This window comes from Meriones unguiculatus, chromosome 3 (assembly GCF_030254825.1).
Source record: "Meriones unguiculatus strain TT.TT164.6M chromosome 3, Bangor_MerUng_6.1, whole genome shotgun sequence".
NCBI lineage: Eukaryota > Metazoa > Chordata > Mammalia > Rodentia > Muridae > Meriones > Meriones unguiculatus.
In genome coordinates this window covers 30,782,190-30,797,449 of record NC_083351.1, presented here as the reverse complement: position 1 = coordinate 30,797,449, position 15,260 = coordinate 30,782,190, and the positions used below count along the sequence as shown (strand labels likewise).

Sequence of the window (15,260 nt, the reverse complement as noted above, 5' to 3'; positions counted from 1 at the left end):
GCACGCCTAGTGCCTGTGGAGGTCAGAAGAGTGTCAGATCCCCCCAGAACTGAAGTTATGGGTGGTTGCGAGTTACCGCACGGATGCTGGGAATCGACCCCAGGCCCTCTGCCAGAACAAGTGCTCTTAACCACTGAGCCATCTCTCCCGCCGCTATTTTACTTTCCTTGCTAGTCCTCGCCGTTCTCTGAACTAGCCTTATTTCTATGCTGGTCTGTGGTCCGTCACTGCCGTGGAAGCCCGGTGCGGGCAACTCGCTCGGAGCTTACCGCACGGCTGCCAGGCCGTCCGTGGAAGGTTGTAGTGCGTCAGAGCTTCTGGCTGAACGCGCCAGCGGGATTGCTGTGTATTTTACTTATTGGGTGGCTGTGGCTCTGTGGTGTGCGTTCAATAAGTATTCTTGGGATAAAGGACGGACGGGTGTGTGGACCATTTCTTTATTTCCTTTGCCAGTTCACATCTGTTCTCTTCTCAGGGCCTCATTCTCTTCATTTGGAAAGGGGGTGATTAACATCGATCTCGTGGGATGGTTATGAGAACTAACCATCCACTCAGAAGTTGGCACTGAGCTGGCTGGGGTGGTGGTGCACACTTTTAATCCCAGTACTCCGGAGGCAGAGGCAGGTAGATCTCTGTGAGTTTGAGGGCAGCCTGGTCTACATAATGAATTCAAGGTGAGTCGGGCCTACATCGCGAGACCCTGTCTAAATGAAATAGGTAAGTGTATGTGGCACAGATAACGTGACATTTATACAAAATATCCAGAAAAGGCAAACCCACAGAGACTGAGAGAGCGTGGGGCCGCTGGAACTGGGGCACGGAACACAGTAAGTGGCTGCTTCCTGGGTGTGAGAAAAGTACTGCGCCTACACCAAGAGCCGCACAGCATTATGGTCCCAAATGTTATGGAATTCCGTGCTTGAAGGTGGCTAACAGGGTGGGTTTTAGGTCTCCAGACTAGTGTTATGCTTTATACCTTTACATAAAAACAAATACAGCCCTCTCTCCAGCTCTGCCCTGCTGGTCCTGGATCCTGGCGCATGCATGCCTGAGCACCAGTAGCACAGGCAATCCTCTCTCCCTGAGATACCTATCGATCCTCTGCAGCCTCGGGTACTATGCTGGGCACTGGCAGCCCAGAGAACCCCTGAGGCTGTCTTCCCCCCGTGGGAGAACGTCCAGGTGGCTACTGGAGGCAGGCTGGGCAGGAATGAGCCCAAGATCCTGACAATCACTGATACCAAAGGTGTCCCAAGCTGTGCTGGACTGGGGTAGAGGTGAGACTTAAGTTGTGTCTTGAAGGACAATGGATGGAGGGAAAGGGAAGCAAGAGAGGAGATCTAAGGGCCTGGCAGGTGGAGTCAAGGGGTTCATGAGACCCAGATGAAGGCTTGGAACCCATGAACACACACACACACACACACACACGCACACGCACACGCACACGCACACGCACCCACGCACCGTGTGCTAACTCTTTTCAGGGGAGTTTGGAGCATGCCTGGTTCCCTCAGGCTCTGCTGCAGAAGGCTCTCTCCCCTGATGGTCCCATCTGGCTATTGCCTTTGCAGGTCTGTAAAACTCCAGCTTCAACTTTGGACTTTGTACCGGCACTGGAAATCCTTTTGTTTATCGCTGCCGGTAGCAGGGCCTGCTGAGATCTGTCCCTTCGGCGACAGGCTGGACCCCTTCTTCCTTCCAGTTGCACTAATCCACAGCGCTGGGGCACTGGGGGGAGGGTGCAAGCCTGCTCCCCCTCAACACTTAGGAGACGTGAGTCCTCCCTGCTGAGCGCCTTGCAAATCCTGGCTGCCGCCCCGCCCCGCCTCCCCTTCACCTGCACTTCTGCCCCGCCCACCCCGCAGCGGCTCCAGGTGAGTCAAGCTTCGCCGGGCCCGCCCACCTGTCCAGGTTCAGCAGTCCCAGCCGGAAGCCACCTCCACGGATTGTGCACAGTGTCTGAAGGTGGGAGCGGAGAGGGGACACGGGGTTGTGGGAGAGGGTGCTCAGGTCTCTTCTGACTCAGGAAGAGCTCCTGTGCGTGCAGCAGAGAAACTAGATCCAGTCGGGGGTGTGTATTACTGTGTTGTGGGTTGTGAAATGACAGCAGGAGGGGGATGGGCAGACAGGTGTGGGCTGTGGGTACAGAGCGTCTGGGAAGTGACTTTGCGGATATCTCTGGAAAGAATTTACAGAGCAGGGCAAGGGCAGAAAGGAACGAATGTGAGACCTTTGAGAAATCTAATTTAACTCATTGCAGTGTAACAAACTCTTGTCTTTTGAGTGCTGGGTGCCTAGACAGAGGTCCCCAGGAGGCAACCAAGGATTGCTTGCAGATGAATGAACAAACTAGGTCCGTTCCCTTTCTGAGGCTTCCATCTCCCATACGATCATTCCCTCTGCCCATGCCCCTGCACTCCTTTTACAAGCCTTGTGTACTGAACCCTGAAGTCCAGCTTCCCAGCCCCCAACCACAGGCAAACACCAGCCTACCCAGCCCTCTACCTCAGGGAAGTGTGTGGCTGGTAATGACCAGTTCTGACTGGATGCTGATGAGGCAGAGGTCACCTGTAGACCCTGGAGCAGCGGGACAGGGACAGTCTGGTTTGGCACGAAGGGATGAAAACTCAGAGTTGAGGGGTGGATAAGTTTGGCCTCCGCCCATGCCGGAGTTTGAGTCCCCCACCTAAGAACAGGACATGTTTGGCCTATAGGGAGCTGTAGTGGTAGGCTCAGGGTTGGCTTAGGGAGTAGATTGGAGATGGTTAGACTCCTGTTGGGAGATCGCAGCTGGGGACGGTGACTGGAAGGACACAGCTGTGGCGGAGGGTAGGGAGGAGGGCTGAGTCACTGGAGTGAGAGCATCCTTTGGGTACCGAACTAAGGAGTGTGGCTGGGTACGCCCCTAAGCTGGGTGCTTCTGTCCCTTGCCTGCCCAGTCTGCCCAGGGACACCTATGACTCTTGTCAGCCTCCAGCAGACACTGCCCAACTGCAGCTGTCCTTCTCTCCCGTCCCTAGCCATGCCTCAGGTTCGCTTCTCTCCACACACTGTTGACCTCCTTCAGAGGCGCCCAGGCCTTACACAGGTGATCTTCTCCGTTGGCTCAGATGCCCTTCCCCAGCCCCGAGCGGCATGACCCTCATCTGCGTCTTTTCATTACTCAGGTGGTCCTCTGCAATAGTTCCCCAGGATAAACCCCGCTGCAGTGGCAGAATGTGGGCCCTCCACTGGGTAGAGGGGAGCGGACGGAGGCCACCAGAAGGACTGAGGTGTGGGGTAGGAGAGGCTCCTGAGGCAGGAGCAGAGAGGCATAGCTGCTCTGTGTGAAAAGAACTTTTAGTCGCCTGGTTCAACTGTCTGGGAGGCTTACTGCTTCTGTCTGCTAGCCTAGGCCTAGGCCTGGAAGCTTCTAACCTCTGACAATTACTGCTTACTTTCAGCATTTCTGCCTCTGAGAATTACTGCTTGATAAGCTCACCCTTTCTTGTTCTTTCTGAGCTCATAGCTGGCGGATTCATCTCAGCTGTTTCTGGCTCAAACTCCTCTCCCAACTTATTCAGTCTGGCCTTTCTCTCTGCCTCTGAATTGCCCTGCCTGGCTCAAACTAACTCAAGAAATCTCTAATGTTCTGGCTGCTTCTCATTCAGTCTTCACCTGAGTTCTCTCTCTCTCTCTGCAACCCTGTCTCTTCATTGGTGTCCTAGTGAAAACTGCATCTTCTCTTCCATCGCCCCTTAAGTAGCTTCCTTTTCCTCTCTCTCCTCATGAGAATGGGGTGTATCCCATTCTGTCAAGTCTTTCTCTGATTCGTCACTGTTTCTGCTACTCAATTAGACATCACTTTCCAACATGGGTGCTTCCTTCTAACTTTACCTTCATTGCTTGGGATTAAAGGTGTGTACCACCACACCTGGACCTAACCTTTTCTTTACCTAAAACAATACCTGTACCTACTCCATACCAGGCTGGCCTTGAAGTCAGGTCTGCTTGCCTCTGTCTCCTGGATTAAAGGCGTGTTTGTATTCCAGCCAGATCACACAGACCTAGAAGTCTTTGGAGGTGATCTCTTTCCAGCACAGCCATGTCCTGAATTAAAATTCCTCTACAGCTCTGGGGACAACCTGCTGTTCTTGTGGTCTGCTTCAGAGCTGGGTAGCTCCACACAGTTGCAACTGAACTGCCCCTGCCCTGTTTCCTATCAGCTTGCCAAAGATTGTGCCAGGCTGTGCTGTGGTATTGGAGACCTGAGTTTGAATTCTGGGGGGGCCTCAACTGAATCATTGTCCATTTGGAGGCCTCTGTGCTCTCATCAATAAGGCAGGTGTTTATACTTAGGTAGTGGGATTTTGTGAGCATACTGCTAGTGTCTAAATCTTAAGGTATGCTTACTAAGAGCATTAGAAATTCCAGTATTAGCCCATTCTAGAGTTGAAATCTATGCACAGCTGCTTTGGTCCTCTTCCTTGGACCAGTGATGTGGGCAGTGGTCATGTCCTTGGAATTTATAGTACCCTAACATGGCTGTGGGTCTAGTGTGGAAGGTGCACTCTATCTAACCCCTACATGTCTGTATTTTTTCAGGACTTGTACCCCAGGACTGCCTGGAGCCTGGGGTTTCCCTGGAGCCAGGGCTTTTTCTGGCAGAAGCCAAGGCTCACCAGTGTCATCAGGCCTCTCCATGACCGACGCAAACCAAAGTGAGTGGTAGAGAGGTATAGATGGATGAGGATGGATTGGGTCCTCTCAGCTGCTGAGATTGGAGGAAGGGCTCTGCCCACTCTCTCAGTTTCCCCTGGCAACCCCATCTGGGGTCCGCCGTTTGCAACCCTGTCTCTTCCTCTGCAGCTGGATTCACTGTGGCCACAACTCCATCAGCTATGGCCCCTGGCCTGGCCACTGGGGGCCGGGCATGGCCTGTGCTAGTAGGGGTCGTGCTGGGGGCGGTGGTCCTCTCTGCACTCATCGCGCTGGCTGCCAAGTGCCACCTCTGCCGCCGATACCGTGCCAGCTACCGGCACCGCCCACTGTCCGGAGCAGCAGGTGGGAACCGCCCACAGGAAGGTGAAGATGAGGATGATGATGGCTTCATCGAGGACAATTACATTCAGCCTGGGGCTGGTGAGATGGAGACGACGGGAAGCAGGGACCACTTCTCTCTCTGAGCCACATCTTTGGACACTCCCCATTTCCCTCCATGCCTGGCAGTTTAAAGACAGCATGCCTCAAGCCTCAGGGTCAGAAACCGCTAGTACCTAAAGCCTCACCAGGAGCCTGTTTCTCGACACTTAGTTGCCAAAGTGACAACAGCTTCTCAATTACTCTCTGAGGCTCTCTGCTGTCCTGGGATACAGCCTGACAGTGAGTGAATGTGGAGAAACTGGCCCCTGTGAGTAGGCCTCTTGATTTCCTTTCTTTGCCTCCCTCCTCCCTACTTCACTAAGTTTTACCACAGTCACCCACTGCCTGGACTGCTTTGATGCCCCTCATGATGGCAGCCCTAACCACAAGTTCCCAGATTTCACACGTCTCCCGGCAGGAGAAGACCGTGCCAAAATAACTGAATTTGTTTTTCTTATCAATAAAGTATGTGACTTGGTTATAAAATATCATGTTTTCCACTGTAATTAATCTATTTTCATTTTGGATTCACATAAGAAGTCGTTCCTTTACCTAAGCACACTGCTCATAGCTGGTAGACGCTGCCTAGACCTCCCCCTTCCAGGTTCCTTCTTGAGCATCTCTCTGGCCACAGTTTGTTTTATTAAAATCATTTTTTTTTTTTACTGGTCCAGTGAAATGGCTCAGAAGGTAAGGGGGCTTGCTGCCAAGGCTGACAATCTGAGTTTGATCCCTAGGATCCACATGATGAAAGAAGAGAACTGACTCCCAAATTCTGTCTTCTGACTTTCACATGTGTGTGACAGCCCACTCATGCCAAGCACAAAATAAATATTTTAAAAAGTATAACAATAAATTAATTGACCATTTCATACATGTGTGTCCTGCATTTTGATCATACTCACACTCTCTCTCCTCTCTCTCATCCTCCCCCCTCCCTCTGAAACCCTTCCTCCCTCCACGTCAGCCTCCCGCTTTCATATGATCTCAGATTCTCACACAAGGCAATGCCAGGCAAACATACACAACCCTTTGTATCCAAGGGTTTTGTATTCACAGGCTCAGCCAACTTTGGATGGAAAATATTTGGTGAAAATGCCTAAGCTTTGAGTTTGCTACACACCATCATTTCCTGCTGAATCTATGAAAATGGAATAATTTGAAGGCATTCTATTAAGAATCAAAGTGGGCCCAGCGGTGGTAGCGCATGACTTTAATCCCAGCACCTGGGAGGAAGAGGCAGGAAGATCTCTGTGAGTTCCAGGCCAGCCTGGCCTACAAAGAGTTCTAGACAGCTAGAACTGTCTAGCTAAATCCTGTCTCAGAAAGCCTAAACAACAAACAAACAAAAGAAAGCGGGGCTGGGGAGATGGCTCAATTGCTCTTACAGAGAATCTGGGTTCAGTTCTCAGCTCACACCGTGGGTAAATCCAATTCCAGGGGATCCAATGTTCTCTTCTGGTCTCTTTTAGAACTGCATGCACACACAGGGAGCACAGACGTGCAGGCAAAACGCCATATACATGAAGTTAAAAGAATCAGAAGTATTTTAGACGTGACTTAAAGTACCTGGGAGACTATGGATGGGGTATAAGCAGGCATTGTAAAATTCTGTATGAGGCGCTTGTGTGTATGGATTTTGGTTTCTACAAGGGGCTCTGGGGTAAGGGATTTTGGGATACACAGTTCCAAGGGACAGTGGTGTTTGCTGAGTGACTGAGGAGTGAATGTGGAAAGGGGAGGAAGAGGCAAATGTGGAGGATTTCATCAAGAAGCTTAGTGATGGGAAGGCCAGACGGTCGTGAGCCACCTTTAATCATAGCAGAGACAGAGGCGGGTAATCTTGAATTTGAGGCCATCCTGGTCTACAGAGGGAGTTCCTAGACAGCTGGGGCTATGTAGAAAGACCTTGTCTTGAAAAACAAACAACAACAAAAAAAAAAAAAAAAAAAAAAAAAAAAAGGAAAGGAAAGGAAAAGAAATATAGAGCCAACAAGATGGCCAGAAGGGAAAGTGCTGTGTAAGCCTGATAACCTGAGTTTGATCCTCGTAAAGATCTAAGGGATAAACTGACTCCCTCTGATCTGTGCACACATGCATGATGAGAAGGATGGTTCATGATGAAGGGAGATTTTGCCAGAGAGGCCACCTTGAGCTGGGAGGGGCTTGAGTTGAGAGTTTTTCATTATGAACAGTTTGGGGAAGGAACATGGCTTTAAATAGAAGCACAGGGACAGTTGATTTAGAAGGCAGGTTGTCCTGTCCTTGTGGCTAGTGGCTGGCACTGTACCTGTAATGCTCTGTCATTTAGAAGGACATTGATGTGACTCTTCTTTCTTAGAACTTCTAAAACTTTGAACCCAAGTTTCAAGCAATCAGGGAAGACGCTGGTCCAAGCTGGTTCTTGTACTCATTTCTGATCTAATCAGCCAAGACTTGGAGGACGGAAGGGCCAGAATCCTGTAGCACACATGGGGGATGGTGCCATCTGTTTATTTCCGATCATTCCCAGACAAGGGGCCATCCTGCTTGTGTCTACCCTGTGTCTGCCCTTGAAGGAGAAGAGAAGAAAAGTGGTTGGGGGGGGGTGGGGGGTGGCTGATGCAGGGAGGGCCTTGAGAAAGGCAAGGATTTCAGATGGGACACAAGGAGGTGTCTGAGAGTCCCTGGTCAGCTGTGAAGCTGGAGTGGACAATATTGGTGAGGGCCTCTGAGGCTCAGACAGAGAGCGTACAATCCAGCTGAGAACAATTGAGGCTCATCTGTGTCTATTTTTTTCCCTCTTCAAAATGATAGAAAAGCCCTTGTAAGCCTAGTAAGATGGCATAGTTGGTAAAGACTTGCCTCATGCAAGCACCACGCAAGCCTGATGATGACCTGAGTTCAAACCCTGGAACCCAAATTGAGGTGGGAGGTGAGAGTCAACTCCACACAATTGTCCTCTGACCTCTACGTGTGTGCTGTGGCATGTGTGTTCATGCAAACACACAGACTAACTAATAATAAATACATACATTCAAAGCCATTGGGGCTGAGGAACAGAGAGGGAGTGGAGGAAGAGACAGATAAGTGATGAGACCAGAGAGATATGACACAGACTCCAGAAACAGGAAGGGGACAGCGCTGACAGCAGTTGCTGACTCTAGATCCGGGGAGCTTCCCTGGTTTCTGGCTTGGCATCTGGATACAGTACTGGGAGAACAGGTTGGGAAATGACCATTCCAGGTCAGAGGAAGGATTTCCAGAAGGAAATACCCAGGACAGAGGGGTTCACCTGGGAGCCGTCCAGCCTGGGGTCTTGGGTTTGGGGATATCAGCAATGTGGCCTCAGAGAGTAGCAATGTATGAACCAGCTAAAGAGGGCAACTGAGAGGAGATGCTGAAGGAGGGTGGGGGCATGCTGTAGGGGTTGTCTGAAAGGAAGGGCCTGGCCTGGAGATGGGGTGAAAAGAGCTAGAGGAGAGAAGTTTGACTCCTGGGGTCCGAGTTACCAGTTGTTCCTGGGTTCAGAGGTGGTTTGGCCCTTGAAAGCTTGGAAAGAGCAGAGGCATCTACAGTCTGAAACCCCAAAGGATCCTGAAGAGCAGGCCCAAGGGACTATAGATAAACCCTGGCCTCTGAGGAAAGAGCTGCTGCCTGCCTTCAGTGTCCACTGGGGAGAAACAGCCCTGAGTGCAGTTATGGACCTGTGAGTGGCTCAACTGTCCTAATTTTTACATATGCCTCAAGACATGAGCTGGAACCTCTAGGACCCAGGAGATGCAGGTGCCTGATTCAAAGCTAGCAGTTGCTTTTCTTGCCTACAGCACTCAAGGTTCCATAAGCCTGGCTTCCTCTCAGAACCTGCTGTTGGATGCCAGGCCTAGCAGAGTAAAACCCTCAAGTCACAGAACCTTGGACCCTGTCCTTCTAGGCCTCATTTGATTTGTTGAGGCAACCCGTTTCCAAGGGTTCTGCATGTGTGGTTCTAGGCACAGGGAGGAACCTTGACCTGGGTCATAGGCTTCGAAAGCCACAGGTGCTGACCCATGGAGGAAGAGAGTGATGTCACTAACCTGAACTCCCCCCCCCCCATCTGGCCTCTTCTGGCTTCAGGTGGTCCTGGCCCCAGCTTGCCACTACCCACTCCTCACCACTGGCCACTACTTGCTCTGCCCCAGAGCCCCCAGGCCAGACCTGATTTCAGAGGAGAATCCAGCTTCTTGGCTGCCTCCCAAGGCATGGCCATGTCTCTGCTGTGGGAAGACCAAAGATGAGGGAGGAATTGTGAAAGCCACAGACGCTCAATTTAAGAAACTCCCAGGCTCGGGAGACAGCTTAGTCATAGAGCTTGCTGCACAGACAAGAGGAACTCATGCTGAAGTTCACATCCTAGAAAAATATAAGGAGCCTGGTGGCACGTGCTCATAATCCTAGCAGAGACAGGTGGATCCCTGAAACCATTGTCCAACCAACTCATCCTACTTGGTGAACATCGTGCCAAGGGAGACACTGTCCCCAAAATCAAGGTGAATGGCTCCTGAGGACACCTGAGATTGACTTCTGGCACCTACACAAAAAAAGCTCACATGTGTACTCATGTTTGCATGAATGAACACACACACACACACACACACACACACACACACAACAGCATCCTAGCAGTGATTTGAGAGCACAGGTTAATCCAAATCCCAGCTCTGACACTGGTATGCTGTGTGACCTTGAGCAAGTTATTAAACCTGTCTGTTCCCAATTTCTCAGTAAACTGGTATTTATTTCATATTGTTGTTGGTAAGACTGAGTTCCATATGAAAAAGAGAGTGAATAGTAACTATATCCCTAATGATGGGTGCTCTGCCATAGTTCCATACAATAGGTAGCCAGCATTCATTTTCAGGGAGGACCTTGCTAAGTCTTCTTGTCAGTCTCCTCTTCCTCTTCCTCCTCCTCCTCCTCTTCCTCCTCCTCCTCCTCCTCTTCCTCCTCCTCCTCCTCCTCCTCCTCCTTCTCCTCTTCTTCTTTTTCTTCTTCTTCTTCTTGGTTTCTTGAGACAGGGGTTCTCTTGGTTGTCCTGGACTCACTTTGTAGACCAGGCTGGCCTCAAGCTTACAGAGATCTGCCTGCCTCTACCTCCCTGAGTGCTGGGATCACAGGTATGTGCCACCGCACCTGCCCTGTCGGTCACTTCTTGCTGGAGACTTGAAAGGCGGCTTCCCAGGATACAGATCTGGTGAGGACAGCAAAGGATTTGGATTAAAAACCTCAGATGCTGTATAAACAGTAAAATGAGCAGCAAGAACAGCATTAATACCGTACCTTCTCCCAACAGCTCTACTGTACAGACTCACAGGCTAAGGCTCACACATCTTAGCTGCTATCTGCTGACTGCACTCAGAAACTGACACCATTGTCTTACCTGGAAGTAGGAGTAACAGAGACTCAGAAAAGAAGACTCCTTGGAGGGTTTCATCCCTACCTGGCCTGGGCTGACTGCATTCCCCACTTGGCCAGCACATGAAGACCCAGAAGATTCAGACTGTAGCCCCAGGTTGGGGGAACAGAACTGGCAAGCCTGATCTGGGGAGACTTTCAAGATTACAGGCAGGGTGCTGAGCCTGAGGGTTCCTGTGTAGGTTGCCTAGCCCCTGGAGGAGACCAGGAGGTCTGGCGTCTCCTATAGAATGTGACTAGACCGGAAGGGGCAGTTTCAGGAGAACATTCTCCCAGTGTCCGGGAAACATGCCCGAAAGAATGTAGAACTTGGCTATAGCCTCTGGAGGGAGAGTATCAAGTTTCTCTCTCTTCCTCCCCTGGTATTAGTGTTTTTTCGCTCAATGCCAGTTTGGATATTTCGTTATTTATTTAGAGACTGAATCTTACTGTGTAGCCTTGACTGGCCTGGAATTTGCTATGCAGATCAAGTGGGCCTTGAACTCATAGACATCTGTCTTCCTCTGCCGCCCCTTACCTGCTGCCTCTTTGTCCCTCAGCTTGGACTTTGAGGTCCATCATGTCAATCTCTCCACAGTACTTTTTTCCTGCCCCATTGTTCACCACCGAACATCCCAGTGAAACTCCAGCCCATGGCTGATGGCTGTCCATGCCTGCATCCCGGCCTGCAGCCCTTCCTGCTAGTGTCTCAACTGGGTTTTCAAAGTTTCTTGAAGCTTTCTTGGTCAGGCTATGGGATGCTTGGCCATCCTACTAGTTTTAACCCCAAAAGCAATCTCCATTCCTGGGCTCTAGTAAGAGACTTCCAGCAGGACCGGGTAATAAAGGGAGTCATGAAGAATTTACTCTTAGCAAGCAAGGAAACAAGAACGAGTTCTTTAGAAAGGGCACAGAGACGAGTGGCCACATCCCAGATCCGAGCAGGCAATGCCTTCCCCTCCCCTGTTTCCCCCCAGGCCTGGAACTTCCAGGGAATGGGTGTATTTTTCTCAGAAGCCCATTTTACCTAGATCTTGGTCTGTTGTAAGAAGATGTATAAGATGCAGGAATGTGTGTAGGGATTTGAGTGCCCCCAAAGTTGACAAGTTTACTAGGTGAAAGGGCAGTAGCATTCCGGGCATGCTCCCTTGGCAAGGAAGTCCCTCAGGCTGGAAGGACCAACTCAGCTTAGTCTTTACATCCTGCTTTGGGGTCTCTGAGCTGGCCCAGTTGGAGGGCCTATTGTTCTTGATGTCCTATTTTGGAGGACCACAGTCAGTCCCTCCTAGCGCTAACCTCCTGCCTAAGAATCGTAGACCTTCCCTCCTCCATAACCCTTTAAAACTGCCTCCACCTTGAAGGGAGAATCGCTATCAGTCAGGGCCTCCCTTCGTTTTCTGCTTCAAGCCCACAAACTCACCTGCATGCATGCATATTCTTCCTTCTCTTTATCGAAAGGAGTTGCAAGCTCATTCCCATCCTCCTTGTGCTTTTGGGCCACTGGCCTCCCCTGCTCCAAGGCTGACTTCTGTCTTGCACCTTCGGGTGATCACTGCTGAATCATCCGCATCTCTTCCATCTGGGCTCCTCTGTGGGTCCTACTTTCCCAGCATCCATTGCACCTTGGAGCTGTATTGAAGCAGTTCCTAACTTAAGTCCCTGTACCTTACACCTGGGTTCAGCATTGATTTCTCAGCTATTTCCCTAGCTCCCTTTTTGTCCCTTACAAATCCACTGTCTGCAGACATATGCGTCACCTGAACGCACAGTTCTGACCAGGCCATTTCTCTATGTAAAGTCCTCACTACAGCCTGGGAAATGGCTTCCAGAGTGTTTGCCATGCTTGGACTGAAGAGCTCAGTGGAGGCACGGAATCTCCAAGTCTAGCAGGCCGGTCGGACTAACCAAAAGAGCAAGCTCCAGGTTCAGGGATAGACTGTTCCTCAATATACAAGACGGAGAGATATGGGGTGTGGGGGGAAGGGCACCCAATGTCAGCTTCTGATCTTCACATTCTCCTGTGCACATGGACGCGTGGACCTGAGTCCCTGCATACACGAATGCACATCACACACACAGCCATACTACCAAACCAGAAACACCAGAAACAAGCTTCATTAGCTTCCTCCTGGCCAGAAAGAACTGGCCCACCTGTAAAAAGACCCCTGAAACTCTCGCCTAGCACCCCCTTTCCAGCTTTCGGTTCTCACCTCTCCTTAAGCCTCTAAACCGCTAAGGCCCTTTGCTTCCCTCTTTCTGAGCTCCTCTTCCCAACCTCTCCTCCCCCAGAGGTAGAGGAGAGGCAGCTGAGACAGCATTTCTGGGCCGTTTAGCCATTTCTTGTTTCCCTCCTAAAGCTAATCCCTACCTCCCTCAGAGGATCCAAGCAGTCTAACAAACTTTAGCCACAGACCTCCCTGGATTAAGAACTACTTGTTTTTCAGTGTCTTGAGGACAAAGTCTAAATTCCTCCCTAGGCTCTTGAAAGGGAGGAAGAGAGGATACCTCCCTCCCATATTCTCTTACAGTGTGTTTGTATAGTGTGTGTGTGTGGGGGGGGGGAGCTGAGTCAGCAGTGGAAACTGAGGCGGGAGGTGCATCTGAGGCAGATGCTTCTAAGGACTGTTCACTGCAGGGTGGTGGGTCGGGTAGGGAGTAGGGCCAGCACAGGCAGAAGGTGGTTTCACCGGTGGAGGATGTTTTGTCGAGAGCAAATGCATGGCGGAGGAGTAGAGGAACCTGACAAAGGGCCACAGAGTCTTAACCAGAAGTCAAGGGGGCTGAAGACAGCAGGACAAAGTGTCTTCAAGAAGGGACAGCTTTGGAGAGAACAGGGGAGCTAACGAGCGGGCTGCTGTTGGTGATGTGGACCAGGCAGAAGTTGAGGGAAATGTTTGGAGCAAGGTGGAGGAAGGCAGGAACAGGCTGGTTTAGCAATGGAAGCAAGCGGTGGGTGTAGCGCTGGCTCTAGAACCTGCCTCATGTTATGGTCAGGTGGGTAGATCAGGTAGGTCAGGTAGTTGACCTCTGTGTTAGGGAGCAGGCCATCTGGAGCACATGCTTTATTCTCTCCCTCACATCCTTCCCCAGGAGACGGACACCACCGCCACATGCTCAGTGAGAGGCTAAGCTGTGTGTCTTAGACTCCTTCCTGTCTTCTATGCCTCCGTGTTTCTGATTGCCTTCAGTGTCTTAAAAGAAGTATTAAAGAGACCAGGCCTGTCTCAGTCAGAGGGAAAAGGGACCCCTTGCTTAGGCTGGGGTGGAAGGAATTGGTCTAGGGCTGCAAATCTTGGGAACCCAGGGAGAGTGAGGATTCCTCAGGGAGAGAGATTAAGGGTCTCGGGAGAAAAGGACCCTGTGTAGAGTGGCCTAACTTCCCTTCCCGGTGAAAGGTGGATTCCACCTTCCCAAGTGACAGTGCCTCAGCCACTTAAAAGGAGCCCCTGCAGCTCGCTAGATTCTTGTTGGGAATGAAAGATACATAGAAAAGCAAAAACAAAACAAACACTGCAGGGATGAGCCCTCACTGAGTCTCCTCAGACCTATCAAGAGCTGTGGGTTAGCCTCTGCAGCTGAGGGTGCCGTGGGCACCAAAAAAGAGCAAGCCACTGACTTAAGAGGAGAGGGTCGAGGGGGTGACTCCCCAGAGAACATGGCTCCCCAGAGAAAGGAGTCTTAAGGCATAAGAAGGATGGGAAGCAGGATGAGTGAGGGGATGCCGAAAACATGCGGAAAGAGTTTGGTGTGGCTGGTCCATGAGGCTGAGAGGAGAGCAACACCACATGATATTAGGAAAAATTTTGAAGTAAAAATTTAAGGTGGATCTTCATTTTAGTATTACCATGATCACTCTGGCTCAAGCATATGTGACAGGTGAAGGTGAACTTGAGGCAACAGAACAAAAATCATGGTGTGGAGGCAGCTGTACAACCAGGACCAAGTCCCTGCTAAAGAATAAGGATGTGTGTGTTATCAGTCTATGGGGGCCTCAGAGATGCTTTATCCTTGGTCTTGGGAGAGGAGCCAGTGAGAGGGCTTCTACCGTCCAGGCCCATGCTGAGGTCTCGGACTTGGATGGTGACTGACCGGTGGCCCCTTCAGTCCAGCTGTAGGAACTTGTAAGATTGACAGCAGCGATCCTATTTTGAATGTGTGGAGGGACGGAGCTCCATGGAGCATTCAGGAGATGGGTTCCTGCTGCTCTGGGCGTCCTGGGAAGTGTGCTGTTTTCCTCTCCCAGTTCGGCTCACCTGGCCCTCCTCTCCGTTGGCAGAGTTTGTAGCCCCCTTCCCCTGCCCACCAGCCCAGCACCTCTCCAGGAGACATGCTGGCCCCATCTGCTGAAAGCAACTTTTCTTCATCAGAACCTAAAACTCTGTGTTCCTCCTTCCCGCCTAGCAGACAGCATGCTTCCTGGAGGAGAGCATAGCAGACTTAAGGAAGGCTGTGACCCTGCCCTGCCCATTTGAGTTGCAGCTTAGAGGCACATTCTTTGATATGGAGATTGGCCTAAAGGCTAATTGTAAATCAGGGTTGTCTCCTTTTATTATGGAAATGGAGCCTAATTGGAGGTCAATCTTGGTAAATAATTAGCAGAAACATTCTCAGGGAGCCTAAATTTCAATTGTGGTACAGAATTTTCTTCTCGAAGTTTGCCAGCCTGGTTAGTGTACTTATCTTCCAGTCACTGGAAGCGGTGCTCCTCCTTTAGCTAAATTCCACTT

The 15,260-nt window shown here is 50.8% G+C and overlaps 1 protein-coding gene and 1 long non-coding RNA gene across 6 annotated transcripts; one reads left to right on the top strand and one right to left on the bottom strand.

Annotated features, from left to right (window-relative positions):
* Window positions 1-1,594: 1,594 nt before the first annotated feature.
* Window positions 1,595-5,607, top strand: C3H1orf210 (chromosome 3 C1orf210 homolog). 4 transcript variants are annotated; one of them, XM_060379715.1, is made up of 3 exons: window positions 1,595-1,874; window positions 4,585-4,700; window positions 4,849-5,607. In XM_060379715.1, the coding sequence occupies exons 2-3, from the start codon at window positions 4,682-4,684 to the stop codon at window positions 5,163-5,165; spliced, it is 336 nt and encodes a 111-aa protein (XP_060235698.1). In that variant the 5' UTR covers window positions 1,595-1,874; window positions 4,585-4,681; the 3' UTR covers window positions 5,166-5,607. The 4 variants fall into 4 exon arrangements, with proteins under 4 accessions (XP_060235698.1, XP_021500199.1, XP_021500200.1 ...); XM_021644524.2 differs by having other exon boundaries at window positions 1,596-1,965; XM_021644525.2 differs by lacking the exon at window positions 1,595-1,874 and adding an exon at window positions 1,968-2,071.
* Window positions 5,608-9,856: 4,249 nt separating this feature from the next.
* On the bottom strand, window positions 9,857-11,552 carry LOC132653020 (uncharacterized). 2 transcript variants are annotated; one of them, XR_009590649.1, is made up of 2 exons: window positions 10,520-11,552; window positions 9,857-10,330 (listed from the first exon to the last, which is right to left on the bottom strand). It is a non-coding gene; the product is annotated as an uncharacterized LOC132653020 (long non-coding RNA). The 2 variants fall into 2 exon arrangements; XR_009590650.1 differs by having other exon boundaries at window positions 10,420-10,524.
* Window positions 11,553-15,260: the final 3,708 nt, after the last annotated feature.